The 24,344-nt window shown below is 44.9% G+C and overlaps 1 protein-coding gene across 2 annotated transcripts in view; it reads right to left on the bottom strand.

Moving 5' to 3' along the window:
- ESPN (espin) overlaps positions 1–24,344 on the bottom strand; it is a 163,526-nt gene that overhangs the window by 89,732 nt on the left and 49,450 nt on the right. For both annotated transcript variants that reach the window (XM_030186135.1, XM_030186136.1), the window contains 2 exons: positions 14,813–15,032; positions 13,297–13,580 (listed from right to left, as the gene is read on the bottom strand). In XM_030186135.1, coding sequence (XP_030041995.1) covers positions 13,297–13,580; positions 14,813–15,032 — 504 coding nt within the window. The remainder of the gene's footprint in view (positions 1–13,296; positions 13,581–14,812; positions 15,033–24,344) is intronic.

The raw sequence follows: 24,344 nt of genomic DNA, 5'->3' as shown, positions 1-24,344 counted from the left end.
GAGCACTAGTTGGATAATGCTTCCACTATCTGCCCATGCCATGTCCCCTGGCAGAAGAATTCTGAAAACTTGCATGATTGTCATCATGTAAAGTAGAGCTGTTGAGTTTGGGAATCGGAGATTGGACCCCGATGGGCACAGTCCTCACCTCTTGAGTTCTCCATGTCACCGTTCCCCTGGAGTCACCAGCAGATGCTCTCCTACTGCTTAAGTGCTAAAATTTAATTTAACATTAATGCTGAAAGCATACATCTTAATTGACACCTTCCCAACCGCAAAGGAATTAAATACAAAACCTACTATGCATCCAATTTCTCCTTCTTGGGCAGCCAGCTTTGGAATGCTCTACCAAGATCCATCCGAACAATTATTGACTATCTACCCTTTAGGAAAATGCTGAAGACACATCTCTTCAAGCAAGCTTACCCCGACGGCCCTACTTAATCCTATCAGCCCACTTATATAACTCCTACTCTGACAATGACATTGCCTCTGACACCGATTATACCTTTAACCTCATCTCCTTAATACCCTTATACTCATCCTCTAATCGTTTCTTCCCCATCTTCCTATTCCATCCCCCTCCCAATCTCCTCTCCATTCGCCTATCTTTCCTTGTTTACCTTCTCATATCCAACCCATATATTCTTCAAACCTTATTATTATTATGTTATTGTAGTTTGTAGCATTCGCCTTACAGGACTTTGCAATGGGTTTTTTTTTTCTTTACCATGTAAGCCACATTGAACCTACTGTATGTGGGAAAGCGAGGGGTACAAGTGTAATAAATAATAATAATATTAGTGGAACACCAAGCAGTCATTTATTCCCCATAACACAAAAAGCTGGTTCATTCTTTGCATGAAATTGTGATTGACTGCCAAAGGCGAGCCTTCGTTCCAGACTCGAGCGATGCCTATTATGAACATGCAAATTTAGGAACACAGAATTTGCATAATCCTTCCACTTCAAGAAATATTTTTTTAAAACATCTAAAGACAAAACAGTGGATGTGGAGTAATAGGTTCAGATTTCAGAACAATTTTCTAAAATTAAATTTCACACAGGGGTACCAGCTTACACAGTAGAGGACCTGATAACGTACATTGGGCATTGTAACTTGTTAAGAATGAGACAATCAAGAACAGTGAATCGTTTCATTAAAGCGCCTACATGATAATTTAGCAGTTACCATTCTATGGACAATAACATCTTACCAATTATTCAGTTTCAGACAGCAATCAATTCATCAGGTGTCTTTAGAAATACCAAAGAAGTTCACAGAAATCCCAGGCAGGCGTGTGTCATGGCTTACATTTTTAATGCGAATTACGTCATTTTTTATGTGAATAAACAAATTATTTGGTATCCTCATTCATTCGCCTCACTTTTTGTTTTATATTACAGACAGCACTAAACATAATTTATTTATTGCATTTGTACCCCACATTTTCCCACCTATTTGCAGGCTCAATGTGGCTTACACAGTACCGTCAAAGGCGTTTGCCCAGTCAGTGGATAACAAATACAAAGTTGTATAGTGATCGTATGAGGTATATGGTTTATAAGCCCCTAATGCAGCCCATTGGTTTTCTTATATTTTTTTTTCTTGTGATGACTTACACTGTGCCGTAACCGAAAACTCTGGTCGATAATAAAAGGAACTCACTTGTGAACATGTAGGCACTGGGATACAGTGAGCTAAATGCAAATTCTATAATTGCACGGACAATTGCCATTATAGAATACTAGCAAAAGTCCACATGTACACACCTAACTTTAGGCGCGAGCACTTACGCCAGGGTCAAACGCTGGTGTAAGAGCTTGCGCCTAGTATTCTAGAACATGCGCATGTAACCGCTAGCCCGTGGATTCTATATAGTGTGCCTAGCGTTCCGTGCTGAAATCTAAGCGGATTCTATAACAGCAAGCGTAACTTAATTGGCTTAACAAGCTAATCGGCATTGTTAACGGCACTTAACTAGCAATAACGAACAATTAGAATTTATGCGCACAAATCGCTAAACGTAGCCTACATTTTCATGCATGCAGGCAAAAAGGGGCGTGGTTACGTACATTTTGCGGGCGTTCTAAATTTTACACGCACAATTATAGAACATGGCTCAGTGCAGCTAAATCTACGTGCCGGGATTTATGCCATGTGTCCGCTGGTGTAAATAGATGTACGTTGTAGGCGCTGGGATATCAACTATGTGTATGCTATATACCGCGCCTAAATCTAGGCGCCGCTTATAGAACACGCTTAGGCAGATGTGTTTTCTGTGCGGATTTTTTTTAGGCACCATATATAGAAGCTCTCCTTAGGTGTGCCCCTGGCCCACCCATGCTCCCCTTAGTATGTGCATGTGATTGAATTTGCGCATGCAGATTTTTGAAGAATACATTTATATATTTCTTTTTGAAACATTTTTTTTTCTGAACAACTTTTTGAAAAGCTCCTTTTCAAATAATGGTTTTGAAAGCATTTTGTTATGGGTAACGTTGCTTCTATGATGTCTTAATATTTGGCATTTATTTGCGTCACTTTGACAAACTTTATTTTGCATACGTGCCAGCTGTTTCCGACGCGGTCATTACCGTGTACCAAACCTTTGCTGACGTCATGGAAATTTGGGGCGTAGGTTTGTTATTTGGTGCTTCTTTCCACTGCGCATGGGTCAGCGTTCCCAGATAAGCAGCCGCCATCTTGTTTCCTCAATGCTAGTTTGAATTTCTGACAGCATTGAGGTTGTTTGCGCACAAGCTCCCTCTTCTGCCGTGTTGTTTGTTCTGTTTCATTTTTCTGATATTTTTTGTTCTTTTATTCACAGTTGCTATGTGGCAGCATATTCCATCCCCTTGAGTGCCTAGCAAGATGCATGTGTAAATCCAAATGGTTGCCAATAACACCAATAATTGTTAGTGCCCAATTATGGCGCTAATTGGCTCATTATTTGATTAAACTGCACACACCCAAATTTGTGCCTGTTTATAGAATTTGGAGGATAGGACCTATATAGCTTTATAAAACAGGCCCTAAAGTGGGCTCCTACCTGACCTCTTAATCCAGGCACCCTGTTATAAAATTTAAATTATAGTAATTATACTATGTTACTAATGGAAAACTAGAACCACAAGGGCAATTGCTGAAACTTGTCCATAGCGCTTTTAGGAAACACTTGAAAAGACTGGTGTTTTTTTTAAAAGCAATCATTTAACAAATTAAAATCTTGCTGAGTCACTGAGGGGGGAATTCCCTTGTGGTCAATGTACTGTTCACATTAGGGGGAAAAAAAAGTACACCCGCTTTCCATATAGTGAACACTGTTTCCAGTATTATTGGCCAACGATGAAACTACAAAATGGCCACTCAAAAACAAACAGAATGAAAATTCCTGTAAACGACAAAATTCATATTTTCTGGCTTCCCATCCCTAGTGACTTCCCCTTGCTGTGGTCGGACTGGCCTGCTTATGCACATATAGACTGACCCAGGTAACAAAAGTTTCTTCACCTACACTATATCCCTAAGTCCATATCCCAGCCCCCCCCCCCCCCCCCACATTCCCTATCCATGTCCTCCAGCCCATCACCCCCACTTGCTCTCTTCAGCTCCTCCCCACTATGCATTCTTCTCCCAACCTGTCTCGGTTCCACTCACCATTCCCCAAGTCAGCTTTCAGAATTTAGTCTCTATCCTCGGCATTTTCAAGCTGGCCTATATTCCAGTTTTTTAACCCCCCCCACCCCCCCCCCCCCCCCCCCCCCCCCCACACACACACACACTATTTTCTATAGAGGTTTTTTGGCCTCTGAAACAGGTAATCTATTTTCTTCCAGCACCACATGACTCTTCAGTGGGTTTTGAGCTTCATGATGCCCCGATTCCTTCACTGCTCTTTCAGTCCCATGAGAAAAATGTGGGAGATTGTAAGTATGTGGTCCAAACCTAAAGAAAGCTACATGGGGCAGGTAGAACAGACAACCTACTAACCTACAAATGCACTCGATCTGCAGCCCCTCATTACCTCTCTACCCTCATCTCCCCTTACGTCCCTACCCGTAACCTCCGCTCTCAAGACAAATCCCTCCTTTCAGTACCCTTCTCCACCACCACCAACTCCAGGCTCCGCCTTTTCTGCCTCGCCTCACCCCATGCTTGGAACAAACTCCCTGAGCCCATACGCCAGGCCCCCTCCCTACCCATCTTCAAATCATTGCTCAAAGCCCACCTCTTCAATGTCGCCTTTGGCACCTAACCACTACACCTCTACTCAGGAAATCTAGACTACCCCAACTTGACATTTCGTCCTTTAGATTGTAAGCTCCTTTGAGCAGGGACCATCCTTCTTTGTTAATTTGTACAGCGCTGCGTAACCCTAGTAGCGCTCTAGAAATGTTTAGTAGTAGTAGTAGTAATTATTAAGGAAATAGTTCCAGCAGCAAGTTTTGGTTCGCTATAGCTGGTTAATTGCTGAATATCACACTTACAGAAACACAAAGGCAGTGGAGAAGGTCTATGTGGAGAAGTCCACAATGAGCAGACCCCACCGGGGAAAGCAGAGTGTGTTTCTTATTCGAACACATGCCTTTTGGCAGTTTTGGCTGCCCTACAGTCCCTTGAACTGATATCTTTGACTGGTTTTAAGTACAAAGCACAATCTGAGAAATACTAAGACCCCTGATGTAGGCGTTTTGTAATGCCGAAACACGGATCGTGTCAGGTCCCTTTGTATCGGCAACAATAAAGAGTTTCCTCACACTATTTCTAGCATTGGATTCATCTTTTGGTCAGCCTCTACTCCTGCTTGCTTGAATATCACACTTAATCATCTACGTATTTCACTGGCTCCATAAATCCAGAAATTCAATCAATGTCAGAGCCTGGACATAGCCCGGAATTACATTTCTAAGTATAAAGCTGGTGTCAGTCAGGAAAATGCTAAGCACTGCCAGCTGAATAGCTATCCTCCCCACCCCACCCCCACCCCGTAGATTAAAGGGACATATAGCTAGATCCCAGCCCTGGTTCTGACAGGAAGTGAAAGCTGCCAGATGAAAACAAATACTACTACTACTACTATTTAGCATTTCTATAGCGCTACAAGGCATACGCAGCGCTGCACAAACATAGAAGAAAGACAGTCCCTGCTCAAAGAGCTTACAATCTAATAGACAAAAAATAAATAAAGTAAGCAAATCAAATCATTTAATGTGAACGGGAAGGAAGAGAGGAGGGTAGGTGGAGGCGAGTGGTTACAAGTGGTTACGAGTCAAAAGCAATGTTAAAGAGGTGGGCTTTCAGTCTAGATTTAAAGGTGGCCAAGGATGGGGCAAGACGTAGGGGCTCAGGAAGTTTATTCCAGGCGTAGGGTGCAGCAAGACAGAAGGCGCGAAGTCTGGAGTTGGCAGTAGTGGAGAAGGGAACAGATAAGAAGGATTTATCCATGGAGCGGAGTGCACAGTAATGTTGCTTTAATAAGTGCCTTACTAAAAGAACCTCTTTATTCTTTAACTGGAACTGTGCATGGTATGCCCAAGCCCAAGCTCACAGATACTCCTGCTAGGATAGTTAAGCAAAACCAGCAATGTTTTAAGAAAGGATTATTTCATTTTTAACTCTAGATTATACAGGGATTTGTTTTTAGTCCCAGATACATTGTCTAAGGGTAAGAACACATCCTACTATACCCATGAACCATCAGTAACAAAGAAAGCTCACAATTGACTTCATTCAGAGTAAATGACCTCTTGTATGGATTTTTCCAAGGCTGGTCACAACTGACCCAAGGACTCCCTGAGTCAAACCATACCTTTATTTGCGACTTAGCTAGAAGATACAATCCATCCCTAGCACCTATCGTCCTCTCTTTTGCGGTGCTTCAATGAATTGACCAGAATGGCTGATGTCAATCTGAGAACGGCTCTTGCACCGAATGCTATCTCCTGTCATCCCGTCCTTAGCTACATTGACAGAGGATTTGAGTTTCATGGAAACCAGACACCTGTGTATTTATTTTCTGGCAACTTTATCTGTGGCATCCAATTCAGTGGGAAAACAATAACAATTGTGCACTGGTTTTGCCATTTGTTTTTTTATTTACTGATGCATCAGCTTCTGTTTTCTCTAGATCCTTAAATTCTTTCATTTGTGGAGTGAACAGTCTCTAACAGTCAAGTGATTAATTTGCAAGATTTCAAGATGAGCCATTCAAAAACCAAATGAGACTTGAGCAGCTCATCTTCCTGTTTTTGAAATGTAAGGTATATGGATAGAGAGAAAGAGATATGTGAGGGACGTTAATACACAAGATGGATGTAAGTAAAGCATCAGAAGAGAATAAGGATCAAGTATGCTTACTTGATAATTGTCATTCCTTGAATCCTGCCAGGATAGATCGAACCAATGGGTTATGCCCTCCGATCAGCAGGTGGAGACAGAGCAAACCTGCTCACCCTCCCTACATAGGCTGGTGCGGCAGGATAGCCCATCAATTTTCCTTGCCACAACTTCCTCTTGTATGTACCAAACAAAACAAAAAAAATGTAGTTTTCAGCTTTTTCTCTCTTTTTCCTTCTGTAGCCTGAGTGTTCTGCACCATCCTTCTCCTCCTGTGTCAGTCTCTTCATCTTCTTATAGTGCTTTGTGTGTTAGAAACATCCCCTCCCCCCCCCCCCAGGACAGCTTCCTCTTTATCCTTGCCAAACCTGCCCAGACCAATGGGATATACCAAAAACTACCCACTACACAGACCAGGGGGAGGCTATCCAAATTCTCATGATTTCTGACAAATGCTGTCTGGCCAGAGTTTGTAATGTTGCGAAAAGGAGTGCCACGTCATCCATTCGATTGCTCTACAAGATGTCTTCAAGCAGAAATCAACCTATGCCCAGGAGGAGGCCTTTGCTTTAGCTCCTGCAGAATTCTACAGCCCTGAGCAATGTAAGCAGCCAATTTCTCTTTAACAGAACTGGCTAGAGATGCTTTTAAGGCCGTTTCTTGTTGTGGTGGTCCTCTAAAGAAGACAAACAGTCTATCTATCTTCTGAAATGATTCTGTGACCTTCACATATCTCAATATCCTCCCACTGGCTGATATTCAAAATTATTTAACTGGCCAGGTACGGCTCCTGGCTGGTTAAATAGCGTTTTAGCGCCTAACCACGCATATTCAGTTGAAGACAACCTGTTATCTCAGCTAAATATATGCAGTAAGTAGCTAGTAACTAACAGGCTATATCATGCGACATATCCTAATGTAGGCCACAAAAAGTAAATTTCTTCCTGGCTTTCAATGTTGTCGCAATTGCCGTCAGCATATATATTTTCTTTTTCAGCCTTGCCCTCTCAAGAAAGAGAGTACAGCATTAGATATGACAGTAGTATTGACCCTTGTTGAATTAACTGTTTGGTCTGGTGAAGGGTTCTTCTACTACTAGCCTCTCAGGTCCTCATACAATCGGCCCCTTGACCAATCTGGGGCTAGGAAGATAACCAAGCCTATATGCCTAGCAATCTTCTATATTAACCTGCCGATCAACAGCCAGGATGGAAACACATACAGCAGCTTCTTCTAGATCCACTCTAGTATCAGCTATCTATTCCTCTGAATCCATTCATTTTCCTTTAGTTGAAGAAATTTGAGGTTTTCAGACCTACAACCACACCAGCCATGGCTCACCTCCATGCTTGCTGCTTACCTTCTTGAGCACCGTGCCCCATGAAGTGCCCTCTGTTGTCTACCATGTTTATTTATTTGGATTTTTGCTCACCCTTTTTCAGTAGTAGCTCAAGGTACTACCGGGTATTTCTCTGTCCCTGGAGGGCTCTCAATCTAAGTCTGTACCTGAGGCAATGGAGGGTTAAGTGACTTGCCCAAGATCACAAGATGCAGCAGTGGAATTTGAACCGGCCACCCCTGGATATTAAGACCAGTGCTCTAACCACTAGGCCACTCCTCCACTCAGCAACATTCCATGTAGAATCACCAATAATAGCAACATTCCATGTAGCATCTCAAATAGTAGCAATTGAATCTCAAATAGTAGCAATGTTTGATGTTCCACTGCACTAACCACTAGGCCACTCCTCCACTCAGCAACATTCCATGTAGAATCACCAATAATAGCAACATTCCATGTAGCATCTCAAATAGTAGCAATTGAATCTCAAATAGTAGCAATGTTTGATGTTCCACTGCACTAACCACTAGGCCACTCCTCCACTCAGCAACATTCCATGTAGAATCACCAATAATAGCAACATTCCATGTAGCATCTCAAATAGTAGCAATGTTTGATGTTCCACTGCACTAACCACTAGGCTACTCCTCCACTAGCAACATTCCATGTAGAAGCCTGCCCTTGCTGCGCAGGCTTCTGTTTCTGTGAGTCTGACGTCCTGCACTCACAGAAACAGAAGCCTGCGCAGCCACATTGCCAGGTACACTGAATATTTCTCTGTCCCAGGAGAACTCACAATCTAAGTTTGTACCAGAGGCAATGGAGGGTTAAGTGACTTGCCCAAGATCACAAGGAGCAGCAGTGGGATTTGAACCCGGCCACCTCTGGATTGCAAGACCAGTGCTCTAACCACTAGGCCACTCCTCGCCATCGAAGGCCACTCCAGCCCATCCAGATGTACAGTATCTAGCCATAGAAGTCTGCCCAGCACTGGCCTTATTTCCTAATTATTGAATTTACCGTAAAAAGTACCACTAAGTTTTGTTTTGCTTTCATTCTCTTTCCATACAGGAATCCTTTGTGTTTATACCTTACTGTACAGCACCTCAGGTAAATTCCTTCAAAAAAAGCAATAAACCAAGACTTTGGGGGAGTGCAAAAACCAGACTTGGGGATCAAAATGAGAAACTCAGTCACAGAGGATATTGGTACTCAAATGGTAACCATGGGAACGCTCCTATACAAGATCAGCGAGGTTAGCCTGGGTGCTGAAATCCTTCTCAAACTATCTAGAAGGCTGACCGCGTCTGCCCTATTGCACTATTTTTGAACTCAAGATCACACCCTTCTGTCCCTTTTCGTTTCAACTTGTCCCTTTATTCTATTTCACTGTTTACCATACTCTTCCCCCCATAGGCGTAGACTGGGGGGGGCGAGGGGGGGCAATGCCCCCCCAAACGACGTGAGGCGCCGCCGCGCCATTAGTTTAAAAAAAAAAAACCACATGCAGGCACGCACTCCTCTCCATCCGCTTGGCTTCCCTGCCCTCTCTATCTGCGTCCCGCCTTCCTCTGACGTCATTTCCTTTTGGGCGGGACGCACACAGAGAGGGCAGGGAAGCCAAGCGGATGGAGAGGAGTGCGTGCCTGCATGTGGTTTTTTTTTTTAAACTAATGGCGCGGCGGCGCCTCACGTCGTTTGGGGGGGCATTGCCCCCCCTCGCCCCCCCCCAGTCTACGCCTATGGGGGGAAGAGTATGGTAAACAGTGAAATAGAATAAAGGGACAAGTTGAAACGAAAAGGGACAGAAGGGTGTGATCTTGAGTTCAAAAATAGTGCAATAGGGCAGACGCGGTCAGCCTTCTAGATAGTTTGAGAAGGATTTCAGCACCCAGGCTAACCTCGCTGATCTTGTATAGGAGCGTTCCCATGGTTACCATTTGAGTACCAATATCCTCTGTGACCGAGTTTCTCATTTTGATCCCCAAGTCTGGTTTTTGCACTCCCCCAAGCGGATGGAGAGGAGCGTGTCCGTCTACCCCTCTCTCTTCCTCCCTCCCTCCGGCGCAGGCAGCAGTCTTTTCCAGCGTTCCTGGCAGCGGTAGCGTTGTACACGCTGCCTTTGGCTCTGCCCCGAAGCCTTCTCTTCAAGTTCCTGTTCCCGCATATTCTATATTCTTGATAAAAACAGTGGGGAGAAGTTAAAGAGAGCTACTACAGTCAAACAGGGATTCTGAACTTGAGACGCTCTCATTACTGTTTGCCCAAGTCTTTATGCAAATTCTACTGCAACCTCATACTTGACTTTATTAAATAGCCCTCGGGCTATTAGGCTTGAAAAGTGCTCAGTGTCACCATTACTTTCTATAAGCAAACAAGCCTGTAAAGCCAGGCTGAGCAGAGCACCTCCTGCACACACACTGTGGGCCAATTAGAATAGCCAAATCCAGGGCACTTGTGTGCCTTCAAATAGTAAAACTCTTGTAATAAAGGAGAAGAGCCAACAATCCAGCTTTTAATGTCACAGAAAACCGCAACTGTGCAGGCCAAACTCAAAGCAACTACTACTACTACTACTATAAATCACTTCTATAGCGCTACCAGTCGTACGCAGCGCTTTACAATTGAACATGAAGAAAAGACAGTCCCTGCTCAAAAGAGCTTACAATCTAAATCAGGACAAACAGACAGGATCAATAAGGATAAGGGAAGGACAGACAGAAGGACACAAGGATAAGATAAAAGCGACAAGTCAGGAGTCGACAGCAGCATCAAACAGGTAGGCCTTTAGCCCGGATTTGAAGGCAGCCAGGGATGGAGCTAGACGTAATGGCTCAGGAAGCCTATTCCAGGCATAAGGTGCGGCGAGATAGAAGGAGCGGAGTCTGGAGTTAGCGATGGAGGAGAAGGGTGCAACTAGGAGAGATCTGCCTAGTGAACGGAGTTCTAGGGAAGGAGTGTAGGGAGAGATGAGGGTGGAGAGGTAGTGAGGGGCTGCAGAGTGAATGCACTTATAGGTCAACAAGAGGAGCTTGAATTGTACACGGAAACGGATAGGGAGCCAGTGAAGCGATTTCAGGAGAGGGCTGATATGGGCATAACGACTTTGGCGAAATATTAGTGGTGCAGCAGAGTTTTGAACAGATCGAAGAGGAGAGAGATGGCTGAGCGGAAGACCTGTGAGAAGCAAGTTGCAGTAGTCTAAGCGAGAGGTGATGAGAGGTGTGGATGAGGGTTCCGATAGCGTGTTCAGAAAGGAAAGGGCGAATTTTGGCGATATTATAAAGGAAGAAACGACAGGTTTTAGCAATCTGTTGAATATGGACAGAGAAGGAGAGGGAGGAGTCGAAGATGACCCCCAAGGTTGCGAGCAGACGAGACAGGAAGAATGAGCGTGTTGTCGACAGAAATAGAGAATGGGGGAAGGGGAGAGGTTGGTTTAGGAGGGAAGATAAGTTCAGTTTTGGACATAAAAAGCATCCCCTATATTCAAGATTTTGTGTGGGCTTTGAGGTTTCACAGACTTCTTCCAAGAGGTTTCCAAAGTTCCTATGCATTAGTATGTTATAGGGATATGCAATCAGTTAAAACATCATGGGAAAACACCAAAACCCTTTGCAGTTTCATTTCTAATAAAAAAAAATAACATTACAGAAGCATGTACATATTTCTTTCATTATCTTTTTGCATTTCAATGTGCTCTAAAACAATTTACTTTGTGAAGAAACACAAAAATGATAAAACCCCTAAAAACTAAATGAAACACATTTCCCCCCAAATATAACCCTAGTATTTATTTATTCAGAACATTTATACCCCGCAGCCTCAACGCTGGAATTCGTTGCAGGAGAACGTGGTGAAGGCGGTTAGCTTGGCAGAGTTTAAAAAGGGGTTAGACGGTTTCCTAAAGGACAAGTCCATAAACCACTACTAAATGGACTTGGGGAAAATCCACGATTCCAGGAATAACATGTATAGAATGTTTGTACGTTTGGGAAGCTCGCCAGGTGCCCTTGGCCTGGATTGGCCGATGTAGTGGACAGGATGCTGGGCTCGATGGACCCTTGGTCTTTTCCCAGTGTGGCATTACTTATGTACTTAAAGCGGCTTACAATGGAACTGAGGAAACAATTACAATGACAGTAGAGAGGGTAGAAGGATCAGAGGAAGAAGGGAAGGGAAAATGCACTGAAAGGCTTTGGCCAGGTCAGAGGAGATACAAGTACAATGAAATCAGGAATTAATTAGATAGAAACAAAGAAACAGAGAAAAATAGACAATAAGGAAAGGTGAAAAAAAGTCCAAAATGGTCCAGAAATAGGAAGGACTTCAGGTGATATTTTCAGGTAACCTTCTTGCTAATCCATTAAAAGGTACAAAAAACAACAAACGCTCCAATTTTTTTTCCAGAGACATTGCTGTAAATACATATGCATCCACACTATTATTAACATTTACTGAGTGTAAATTGAGAAATGTTGATTTCAAAATCCCATCAATAAACCAGAACAGTCATTCTCATCAGTACCATAGCACTCTTTTTGTTAGCTTTATGGAAGTATAGTAGACAGATTCTGGCTGTGCTGTCCTCGGCCAGTGCTATGTATGTCCCTGGTGTGGAAAGAACTTTGAGTCTGCACAATGTTCAAATTAAAGTGAAGAGGTTTGGAAGAGGTGTGCAAGTGAGACTGAGGAGTGATAAAAATAAATAGTAGTGATTGTTTAAAATCTGTAAATGTTCCGGCTGGTTGAAAGTTTGTGCTGGAGCATGTACAATGAGGGGAGGCCATGCCTGCAGGGAAATGTGCATGATAATTATCAGGTGAGCTGGAGACAGTTAAAAGCCATTTGATTTACTGATGGCTCAAACGGTGGAGGAGTGGCCTAGCGGTTAGGGTGGCGGACTTTGGTCCTGGGGAACTGAGGAACAGAGTTCAATTCCCACTTCAGGCACAGGCAGCTCCTTGTGACTCTGGGCAAGTCACTTAATCCTCCATTGCCCCATTTAAGCCGCATTGAGCCTGCCATAAGTGGGAAAGCGCAGGGTACAAATGTAACAAAAATAAAATAGATACTATTGGAGATTCTACATGGAATGTTGCTATTCCACTAGCAACATTCCACGTAGAAGGCTGCGCAGGCTTCTGTTTCTGTGAGTCTGACGTCCTGCACATATGTGTCTGAACACTAAGTAGGTGGGCCCTGGCCCACCCAGGCCCACCTGTGGCTACGCCACTGGCTCTCAGCAGTCTCCTTCCAGTCCAGGCCTGTCATAAGGTGAATGGGAGGAATTGGAGCAACTGCACTGTTTGCTACCATAACCCTGACCCTCCCCCTTCTCAGCATCACTTCCTGAAGGTGGCAGGGCACCAGGTTCAGTTAATAACTGGCAGAGTAGGAGCAGCTGGTGGTGGTGGTGGTGGTAGAAAAAGCTGACAAAATGGAAGCGAGGCTGCTGCCACGGGAGTATTTTGGGGGCACTGGGCTACCACCCTCCAAGATTTACCACCACTGTCTCTTGTCAGCAGGATTGTGAACCATAGGATTTAACCGAGACACATTTTTTACTGTTACAAGACAACTCATTATGTAGAAATACGATATCAAGCTTTACCTCATCTTTGAAGGCCTCATTGTCAATGTGGCGAAGGTTGTTCTTAGCCTGCACATAGATATCTGCCGTGTGCTGTTCCTCAGGAGGGCTTGGCGCCGGGTAACATGGTGGAGGAGGGAGCCTGGGATCTGGAGGTGGGGAAGGGGGAGGGGGTGGAGGGAAGGCTGGAGGGGATGGAAGTACCATGGCAGGTTCCTCCCCCTGTCTGCTGCCATTTGAGTCGATCTCTGGATTCAGCATGTCCATGTACGTCTGCATGTCTGTTATTGTTGTTTCTGGAGGCTCTGAGGAAGGGTAGAAACAGATTCATTGAGAATTTCCCCTACCGAATCTGACTGCGCAGTCGTGTTGCATCACATCCAGAACAAGTTAACTGGCCAGCTATCCGCCAGTTCTCATCGCTGAAAATGACCGGTTAGCAGCAAATTCAAAAGCGGCTAACTTGTGGGCGGTTCCAGGGGCGGAGTCGGGTTAAGTTGCTACTATTCAGCACCTCATCACATAAGTAAACCGCGTATATCCGGCCGCATAAATAGCAGTCCTATCGTTAAGACATTTGGCTTATGCAGTCAAAGGCTGAACATTGACTTAAAACAGCTATTTTGTTAGATGGCTCAAAAAAACCTGGATATTCAACGCTGAAGCCTGGACAGAGTCTGGCATTAAATACCCAGGTATAACGCCAGCGGCCGACAGCAAAACACTCACCGGTGGCATAAATACACATTGTTAATGAGGAAGAGAGGAGGAGAAGGGTTCCAAAATAGGAGACAGCGAGGTAGGAGAAAAGGTGGAGCTGCTTAATTGATAGTGGGGGAAGAGTTAATAGGAGACAGGGGTAACCGCGGCAGATATTTTGGCCCTCCAGCCACCGCTCATTATTTTAGTGGAGGTACACAATATTTGATATTTTTTTTAACCCGAGGCATAATACTTAGATTTCCTGAACCTACCGCTTAGGCATCAGCATTTAAACCAGATTTTACTTGGTGTAACTGCCCACGAATAAATTTAGTCACGCGGACCAGTGCTCGGCATGTTCTATAAACTGCGTGGAAATTAGGCTTATTTTATAAAGTATGCCTAAATTAAGGCATATTTTTTTAGAATGCGCATAGGCAAAATTCATTTTGGCGCTAAATTTTTTAGGCGTGACATATAGAATCTAGTCCTTAACCACCTAAGTTAAGCATTGGACTACATAAAACTCAGTCTTGTATCTTCATCTGGTTTCGCTTAGGCAGTTAAGTGCCGCACAAACCCAGATATGGCGGTGCCTGGATATGTCCTGGAATGGAGGATCAGAGCATATGGCCAGCAGTGGCTAAAAAAAAAAAAAAATGCCCACGTCGGTTGAATATATACCTCTATATTTTTAATTCTCTTAACGTTGACTTCCGGTTGTGTCTACTTTTCCTTTCTTTTACCTCAATAATTTTCCAGGTACCAGAATAGTATCTGATAAGCAGGAACTGCAGGGGAGTGTCGGGAGTCAGAGAACCTGCATGTCACTTACTGGTGCCTTGGCCTGGATGCTGGCTGCCCTTCTTCTCACCAGTGCTGGACTGGCTGGAGTTACAGGAATCATAGTTGGACAGGGTACTGGAAGGCGACCCAATGTCGAAACGCGCCTGCTGAGCGGACATGGTGGTGTTTGGTGACGACACACCAGAGTCCGGCTGCTTGAGTTCCAGGTCCACAGAAGGGTCTCGAGAAAGAACCCGATGCTCCACGCTCTACAAAGGGAAAAAGGAGAGGATAGATTCGACCCCCATCTTTGCAGGCTGGAGAATTTTTATACGCTCAAGATCATTTCCAATCCACAGGTATTTGTATCAGTCTGCAGATTTGCACAGTAATATAAGAAATCATGATAGATAAATGCCAGTTACCCACTCAGTTAGTACATAAGTAGATAAGTGTTGCCATACTGGGACAAAGGTCCATCAGGCCCAGCATCCTGTTTCCAACAGTGGCCAATCCAGGTTACAAATACCTGGCAAGATCCTAAAACAGCACATTTTTTGCTGCTTATCCTAGAAATACTGTCAAAAATTAATGGGCACTTCTCTACTGAAAAATACACTCAAAACTAATAAAAATAGTAGAGGATACACAAAAAATGCAATATGTTATAATCTTGTACGTGGGTAAGTCTCATATATGCTTGACGGCTGATGTCACTTCACTCCTCGGTGAACCTATTGCCGTACAATATTATAATCATAGACTCTTACCCTCCAACCTACCAATGCCTAAACACTTTACTATTCATTTTTTATTCTTAACATTATATGTAAAGGTTAGGCAATATGTTACTTATCTGAGCTTGTTTCTAACGAGTGTGCTCACAAACCCCGACAGGTAGCCTGTTTCGCAATTCTTGCTTTGTCAAGGGGGAGCGCTTAACCTCATGTTCGCTCGTAACCAGAGTTGTTACGAATAATTAGAATAATTATGTTAAGAATAAAAAATGAATAGTAAAGTGTTTAGGCATTGGTAGGTTGGAGGGTAAGAGTCTATGATTATAATATTGTACGGCAATAGGTTCACCGAGGAGTGAAGTGACATCAGCCGTCAAGCATATATGAGACTTACCCACGTACAAGATTATAACATATTGCATTTTTTGTGTATCCTCTACTATTTTTATTAGTATCCTAGAAATAAGCAGTGGATTTTCCCAAGTCCTCCTTAATATTGGCTTATGGACTTTTCTTTTAGGAAGCTATGCAAACCTTTTTATAAACCCCACTAAGATAACTAGGACTAGGGGGCATGTGATTAAACTACAGTGTAGTAAATTTAAAACAAACCGGAGAAATTTTTCTTCACCCAACGTGTAATTAAACTCTGGAATTCATTGCCGGAAAATGTGGTGAAGGCGGTTAGCTTAGCAGAGTTTAAAAAGGGGTTGGACGGTTTCCTAAAGGACAAGTCCATAAACCGCTACTAAACGGACTTGGAAAAAATCCAAAATCCCAGGAATAACATGTATAGAATGTTTGTACGTTTGGGAACTTGCCAGGTGCCCTTGGCCTGGATTGGCCGCTGTTGTGGACAAGATGCTGGGCTCGATGGACCTTTGGTCTTTTCCCAGTATGGCATTACTTTTGTACTTATGTACTTAACTGCTTTTACCACATTCTCTGACAACGAATTTCAGAGTTTAATTACAAATTGAGTGAAGACATATTTTCTCTCATTTGTTTTAAATTTACTACTTTGTAGCTTCATTGCGTGCCCCCTACTCCTAGTTTTTTTTTGAAAGAGTAAACAAGCGATCCATGCCTACTCGTTCCACTCCACTCATTATTTTATAGACCTCTATCATATCTCCCCAAGTTTGAAGAACCCTAGCCACTTTAGCCTTTCCTCATAGGGAAGTTGTCCCATCCCCTTTATTATTTTCCACGCCCTTCTCTGTACCTTTCTGGTTGCATACTACCCTGGGTAAATGAGTTTGCAAACTCCCACATCCAAGCCAACACCAGCCCCCTCCCCCCCCCAAAAAAATCTTGTTGCTTTCCCAGACCATTCTCGTAGGCTACCAACATCTCCATGCCACTCATTCCAAGTATAACCAAACCTTGCCCCTGTGTTAACCTAACAGGCCACCCCAAGGCGTCATAATGATCCTCTTTGATTTCCACAAGACCAACCACCAATCCATCACCCAGACCTGCCCTCTGTACCTCACTACCAAACCCTGTGGTACACAAATGCAGTCAGGGATGGACCAACCATTAGGTAAGACTGCTTAGTTACCTAGGGCAGCAGCTTCTGAGGAGTTCCAAAGAGCAGTTCTAGTACTGACCTTTAAACACTCTGCAGCCCCCCATTACCTCTCCGCTCTCATCTCTCCCTATATTCCTCCCCGTGAACTCCGCTCGCTTGACAAATCTCTCTTGTCGTCCCCCTTCTCCACCACTGCTAACTCCAGGCTTCGCTCCTTTTCTCTCGCGGCACCTTATGCCTGGAATAGACTTCCTGGACCTATACGTCTAGCTCCATCTCTACCCGTTTTCAAATCTATGCTGAAAACCCACCTTTTCACTGCTGCTTTTAGCTCCTAGCCACAATTGCCCTCCCCTTGTCCCTTCCTGCCTTCTCACCCATTACTTCCCTCACCCGTAACTGTCTTGTCTGTCTGTATTATTTAGATTGTAAGCTCTTTTGAGCAGGGACTGCCTCTTTGTACCAGGTGTTCAGCGCTGCGTGCGTCTGGTAGCGCTATACAAATGCTAATAATAATAATAGTCAAAAGAAAACAATAGGTCCCCGACGACCTCCAAAACTCAAAGAAACAGCAGGAGGTACTTTTACCAGTAGTGACGTTCGGCAGTTTTTAAATAGACAATTTATCCAGGTTTATGTTGGTATGGGTGGTGTTGGGGTGATCATTATTGTTGGTGGGGGGGGGGAGGCAAAGGGTATATAGGTTGATTGTGGGGAGGGAGCACAAGGCGGAAGGTTTGCCTCAGGTGCCAAAAAATTCTTACACTGGCCCTAAACATAGTTAACCTTCGCTGTTCTTTTAGAAAGACCTCAAAAGTGTGTGGGAAAATGGTTGAGCTTTTAAGTTAGCAGTTGGATAAAACCACCAGCCCCGCGCCTCCCACCACCGGCTCTGCCACCCAATCTCGGCTAAGCTCCTGAGGATCTGTTCAGAAGGAATGGATCCTCAGGAGCTCAGGCGAGATTGGGTGGCAGAGCCGGTGGTGGGAGGCGGGGCAGACTTATACGGTCTGTGCCAGAGCCAGTGGTGGGAGGCGGGACTGGTGGTTGGGAGGCGTGGATAGTGCTGGGCAGACTTATACAGTCTGTGCCAGAGCCGGTAGTGGGAGGTGGGGTTGGTGGTTGGGAGGCGGGGCTAGTGGTGGGCAGACCTCTACGGTCTGTGCCCTGAAAATGGCAGAAACAAATCAAGGTAAGGTATACACAAAAAGTAGCACATATGAGTTTATCTTGTTGGGCAGACTGGATGGACCTTGCAGGTCTTCTTCTGCCGTCATCTACCATGTTACTATGATATGAAATGGTGAGTGAAGAAAATATGCTGGGTATATACACTGTTAAAAAACAAAAAACAAAAGATCAACAGAGAGTGCCAAATTGTTATACCCAAGTGTTTTCAAAGAAAGTGCAATGTGTTGTAGCTACAGACGACAAGGTAGAGAGACAACCAAGGAAGGTGAGGATTAAATATTTAACTCAGCCTGTGGACCTGCTCCTTTGAAGGTGGAATTTGTGCTCTTCTTTGTTGTTAAACTTTGTACTATCACTGAAGGTCTGCCTTAAAATTGAAGGCAGCAATAACATGCAGCCAATGGCATTCAGCGTTTCTTTAAATGCCGGTTGATGCTGTCTAAATCAGACCCAGATACTCAGAGTCAGCGCTGAATATGCAGACGCAAGGCAGTTGCCAGGAGTTACTTTTCCAATAATATATTTTTTTTGTTTTATTAGTGGAAAATAAAAACCTCATACAAACATAAACAAGTTGCTCTACATTTATACAGTACAAGAAACTATAAAGGAAAGAATCCCCCCCCCCACGATCCCCCCCTTATCCCCCGCCCCCCCAATAGATCCCCAAACAAATCCCCCCTATAAAGGACATAAAACAAACAGCACCAGCCTAGAGTGTGAGACAGTGAGGTGACCCCGACTGGACTGGCAGTTTGGGAGAGGCAACGTTCAATTTCCAGTTAGCATAACCAGTGCATTTTCTCTAGCGAAAAAGGTGCCGGGACTCAAATGCTAGGCCACCCTTTAGGGGTGGGGTGATCACCCACCCCACAATAGCCAGGACCCTGCAACCAGTCAAAGAATCTATGAAAAGGCAGAATTGCTGTGTAGGGTCTGAGCTCTTTCATTAAAACTTGGGGGTCCATGGGTCAATTTTAGCAGACAATGGAAAAGGTGCCGGTACTCAGTACCCCCAAGTACCCCCTCAAAAAAAAGCCCTGAACATAACAGTTCCAAACCTTATAATAAGAAAGAATACGCCCATTCTGGAGTGCTGTCAGTTTGGACATCTGATGGATAAAGCAGTGGCTTAGGTTGGCTGCCACCCGGGGTGGGTTGCCACTACGCCCTCCCCCCCCCCATGAAGCGCATCAATCACCCCCCCCCCCCCCCCCCCGAAGTGAGGTGCATGGAGCTGCTGTCGGCTCAGCCGGTCTCCTGCCCCAGAACAGAAGTATCGCCAGAGGGGGCAGGGAACCGGCGGAGCCGACAGCCGTGCAACTGCTCTGTGCACCCTCTTGCTACCTGCACCTGGAGTGGACCGACCCCACCATCCCGCCCTTGGTATGCTACTGGGATAGAGTCCAATTTCTACAAAATGATGGGCAGTCCTGGCAGCGTAGGTGTCTTCCAAGCAGCCACTAACCTCACTTTATCAGCTTCAAGTGTGTGTCACGTTTACGAAAGGCCGGCTTCACCCCAGAGGGCTTAAAATGCAACAGCCAAGCAATGAAGATGGAGCAAAAAAAAAGCCTCTCTCAGATGGTGTCCGCAGTAAATTCTTTATTCAAATCAATAAAAAAGTGACCCGACACGAGTCGTGTTTCGGCCCTATCGGCCTGCGTCAGGGGTCTAGGAATTCGTAAAACAAAATGTATTCCTAGATCAATCAGATGATGCAGGTCCCTGGAGCAGTTTTAGTGGGTGCAGTGCACTTCAGGCAGGCAGACCCAGGCCCATCCTTCCCTACCTGTTACACTTGTGGTGGTAAATGTGAGCCCTCCAAAACCCACCAGAAACCCACTGTACCCACATCTAGGTGTCCCCCTTCACCCGTAAGGGCTATGGTAGTGGTGTACAGTTGTGGGGAGTGGGTTTTGGGGGGGGGATTTGGGGGGGGGCTCAGCACACAAGGTAAGGGAGCTATGTACCTGGGAGCAATTTCTGAAGTCCACTGCAGTGCCCCCTAGGGTGCCCGGTTGGTGTCCTGGCATCTCAGGAGGACCAGTGCTGGCTCCTCCCACGACCAAAGGGCTTGCATTTGGTTGTTTCTGAGATGGGCATCCTTGGTTTCCATTATCGCCGAAAATCAGAAACGACCAAGTCTAGGGATGACCATCTCTAAGGACAACCTAAATTTCAGGATTTGGGCGTCCCCGACCGTTTTATCGAAACGAAAGATGGACAACCATCTTGTTTCGATAATATGGGTTTCCCCGCCCCTCCACTGGGACGTTTTGAGAGGACGTCCTCAGCAAAACTTGGGCGTCCCTTTCGATTATGCCCCTCAAAACGTTTCACATTGGTAACCTAGCATGATCCTACAGAAAATCATCATTGGTCTCCTTGACTACTATGAACTTCCTAGACTTTTCCTGGGGATCTACAACCAGTCAGGTTATCAAGATAGCCACAGATACAAATCAAGGTAAGGTATACACAAAAAGTAGCACATATGAGTTTATCTTGTTGGGCAGACTGGATGGAGCATGCAGGTCTTTTTCTGCCGTCATCTACTATGTTACAGTCGCTATGCATGGAATAAATTTGCATATACTGGGTTTCCCATGTATGCAAATTTATCCTATACATGCTAATTGCAAATACCCTGCAAACCCAACAGGTTACAGAGTCCTCAGCACTGCACTACGAGAAACCCTGTTTCCATCTCATAAAGAATATTGCAAAAGCTCAGAGACTAGCCTTGCATTCTGGCAAGGAAACAGTTAAGAAGATATGCCTACGGAACATGCAAAAGCAGAACTGCAGCAGCCCCTCCACATCCAATAATACGCATGCAGAACTTCAGAAGCTAGTTTCACTCTTCAGACCATACAGAAATATAATTGAAGCTTCACGCTCTACAAGATGGTACCTCCTGAAGCACATTTCTAGCAGCCATCAGTAAGTAAACACAAACAGGCTCCTTCCAAAGACCAAACCGCAGACAGGTGAATCGAACCTTAAGCGTCCAACAAAAGTAGTGAAAATAGAACATACACTGCTTACATTTCCCATGGTTATTTCTCAAGGCTGGGGATTTAAAACTTGAAAAAGAACATATATCTTCTTTAAGGCTACAGTCAAAGGGGCTGCGAGAAAAATTCAGCGCAGTCTCCAGAGCAAAATAAAGGCAGCTCCATAACAAGCTGCAGCGTTTGCCCTCCCTGTAGGGCTCTTGGAAATGTTTCAGGTCTACAGAGAGCTCCCAGGGCACTAATTGCTTTTGCTGTTAAGGGTAACACCACAGCCTCCCAGCTGGTAGATAGAGCTCTCTCTTAATTAGGTTTCTGAAACCTGGTTCATCTTTTATTTTATTATTGTGCCCTGGTGACTTTCCTTGGTTAGTCTGAATCAATTATATCAGCTATCAGGAAATTGGAAAATCCTTCAGCCTTAGACGGCTAAAAGAAAGTCCAGATATGTTCAGTGTCAACACCCCCCCCCCCCTTCCTGAAGCTGAAAATTATTGGGTCACGGTTTCAAATCAAAATAACGACATAATTATGGGGGAATCCTACCCCCCCCCCCCCCCCCCCCACACACACACACACACACACAGAGGTGCACACTATTCTGGGTCACTTTAATCCAGTGGAATTCATTTCCAGTCCTCAAGAACCATACAAGAGTTAGGTTTTCAGGATAATGCCTCAAAAACCTAACTCTTGTATGATTAAACAACTATTAAATTCACAAAAATCTTTATTACAAATAATTTTTCAAAAAATAATACAAAAAACCTCTAAAAACATTAAACAATATACTCACTTCTACAATACAATGGGTGAATCTCTTCATACAAGTGGTTAATAAATCCCAATAAAAAAAACATAGAAATACATAAATAAAGAAACTCTGATTCAGCTATTATCAAAAAAAAAGTAAAAAAAAAAAAAAACTGATGAGCAATGGGAATCCCAGTATATGCAAATGTATTCTATACATAGTGACTGTGGTTAATTTGAAACCTGACTGGTTGTAGGTCCTCAGGAAAAGTCTAGGAAGTTCACTGTAGTCAATGCATAATTAAGCTTTGGAATTTGTTGCCAGAGGATGTGGTAGTAAAAGCAGTTAGCATAGCTGGGCTTAAAAAAAAGTTTGGACAAGTTCTGGAAGAAAGTCCGTAAGTCACTATCAAGGTAGACTTGGGAAAAGCCACTGCTTACCCCTGGGAGGTAAGCAGAATGAAATTTTGCTACTTTTAACCTGGATTGTCCACTGCTGGAAAGCAAACACTAGGCTTGAGGGACTTTTGGCAAAGTTTATGTATCTGGCAGTGGACAGAGAAAGAGAGTGCAGGGGAGGGGGGGGAAGAGAAAGTGAGAATACTTCGAAGCGGAAGAAGTGGGGACGAGAGAGTGTACCAGGAGGGAAGAGTGTGTTTACGTACTGGGAGGATTTGAGGGGGAGAGTGTGTGCCAGGAGGAGGAATGGAGAAAGACAGTTACTGGGAGTACTGGGAGGAATGGAGGGGGGTGAACATCTGTGCCAGAAGAAAGAAGAGAAAGGAAGAATGGGAGAGTGCTGGGGAGAGGGAAGGTGAGAGATGGAAATAAAGATACGGGGAAGGGGTGACAAAGGAGGGAGAGAAGTGAAGGGGAGATAGAAAACGGAAAGAGAACAGGAAGGGTAATCTGGGCCCATGTCAGCTTTCCTGTTCTCCTGAATCTGTTCTATTTCTCTCCTACCCCTCTCCCCTTACATAGTAACATAGTAGATGACGGCAGAAAAAAAGACCTGCATGGTCCATCCAGTCTGCCCAACAAGACAACTCATGTGTGCTGCTTTTTGTGTATACCCTACTTTGATTTGTACCTGTGCTCTTCAGGACACAGACCGTATAAGTCTACTCAGCACTATCCCCGCCTCCCAACCACCAGCCACGCCTCCCACCACCGGCTCTGGCACAGACCGTATAAGTCTGCCCAGCACTATCCCCGCCTCCCAACCACCAGCCCCGCCTCCCAACCACTGGCTCTGGCACAGACCGTATAAGTCTGCCCAGCACTATCCCTGATTCCCAACTTCCAGTCCTGCCTCGCACCACCGGCCCTTCCCTCCTTTCTGTCTATACTGGACCTTTCTATTATTTAATTTGTATTTCCTTTCCATGCTTTGAATTTAGCCTGTGAAATGCTTAGTTCTGCTTGTCAGTGCAGCCATAATAGCAAATATGGGTTAAGAAATAAAGAATAAAGAAAAACACAAGACAAAGAGAAACTAAAAGAAAGAGAATCAATTTCAAATAAAAGAAAGGTGACAACTGGATGGAAAAACTTAGAGGAAATGCTGAGAGAACAAAAGGGGTAACAGAAGAAAAAAAACTTTGAAATCAGAGGGGAGAGAAAATGTGGAAAAAAGGAAAAAGGAATGAATAAGGAGAGACTAGAAAAATAAAAGTCTAACCTCCCCCCCCCCCCAAAAAAAAAGATGACGATACGAACAATTTAGGAAATGCACAGTTCTGAAAGGATTTTACTGTTTTGCTTTGCTGTAGCTACACCTGAACAGGTGAGAAGGTTGAGGCTGGTGGCAGAAAGAGAAGCTGATTGTCTATGTGTGAAAGAAAGACTAAGGGGCCCTTTTACCAGTGGCGTAGCTACGTGGGGCCACGGGGGCCTGGGCCCCCGTAGATTTGGCACTGGACCCCCCGCCGATGACCCTCTCGACCCCCCCTCAAACCACCCTCGCCATCACCTACCTTTGCTGGCGGGGGACCCCCAACCCCTGCCAGCCGAGGTCAGACTCGGAAACAGAACGAAGGAAGAACAGGACCTCGGCTGGCGGGGGTTGGGGGGTCTCCCGCCAGCAAAGGTAGGTGACAGTGGTGGCGGGGGGGGGGTCGAGAGGGTCGTCGGCGGGGGGGGGGGGTCAAAGTTGGTGGTGGTGGTGGTGGCAGCGGCAATGGCGGGGGGGGGGGGGGTCGGCGGAGCCGGGGGGGGGGGCTAAAATGTGCCCCCCTCACCTTGGGCTCTGGACCCCCCTCCCACCAAAGTCTGGCTACGCCCCTGCCTTTTACTAAGCCGTGTAAGCACCTACGCGTGCCCAACGTGTGCCAAAATGGAGTTACCACC

This window comes from Microcaecilia unicolor, chromosome 13 (genome assembly GCF_901765095.1).
Source record: "Microcaecilia unicolor chromosome 13, aMicUni1.1, whole genome shotgun sequence".
NCBI classification, from domain to species: domain Eukaryota; kingdom Metazoa; phylum Chordata; class Amphibia; order Gymnophiona; family Siphonopidae; genus Microcaecilia; species Microcaecilia unicolor.
Note: the sequence above shows the minus strand (reverse complement) of the source record. Positions and strands in the feature narration are given on the sequence as shown.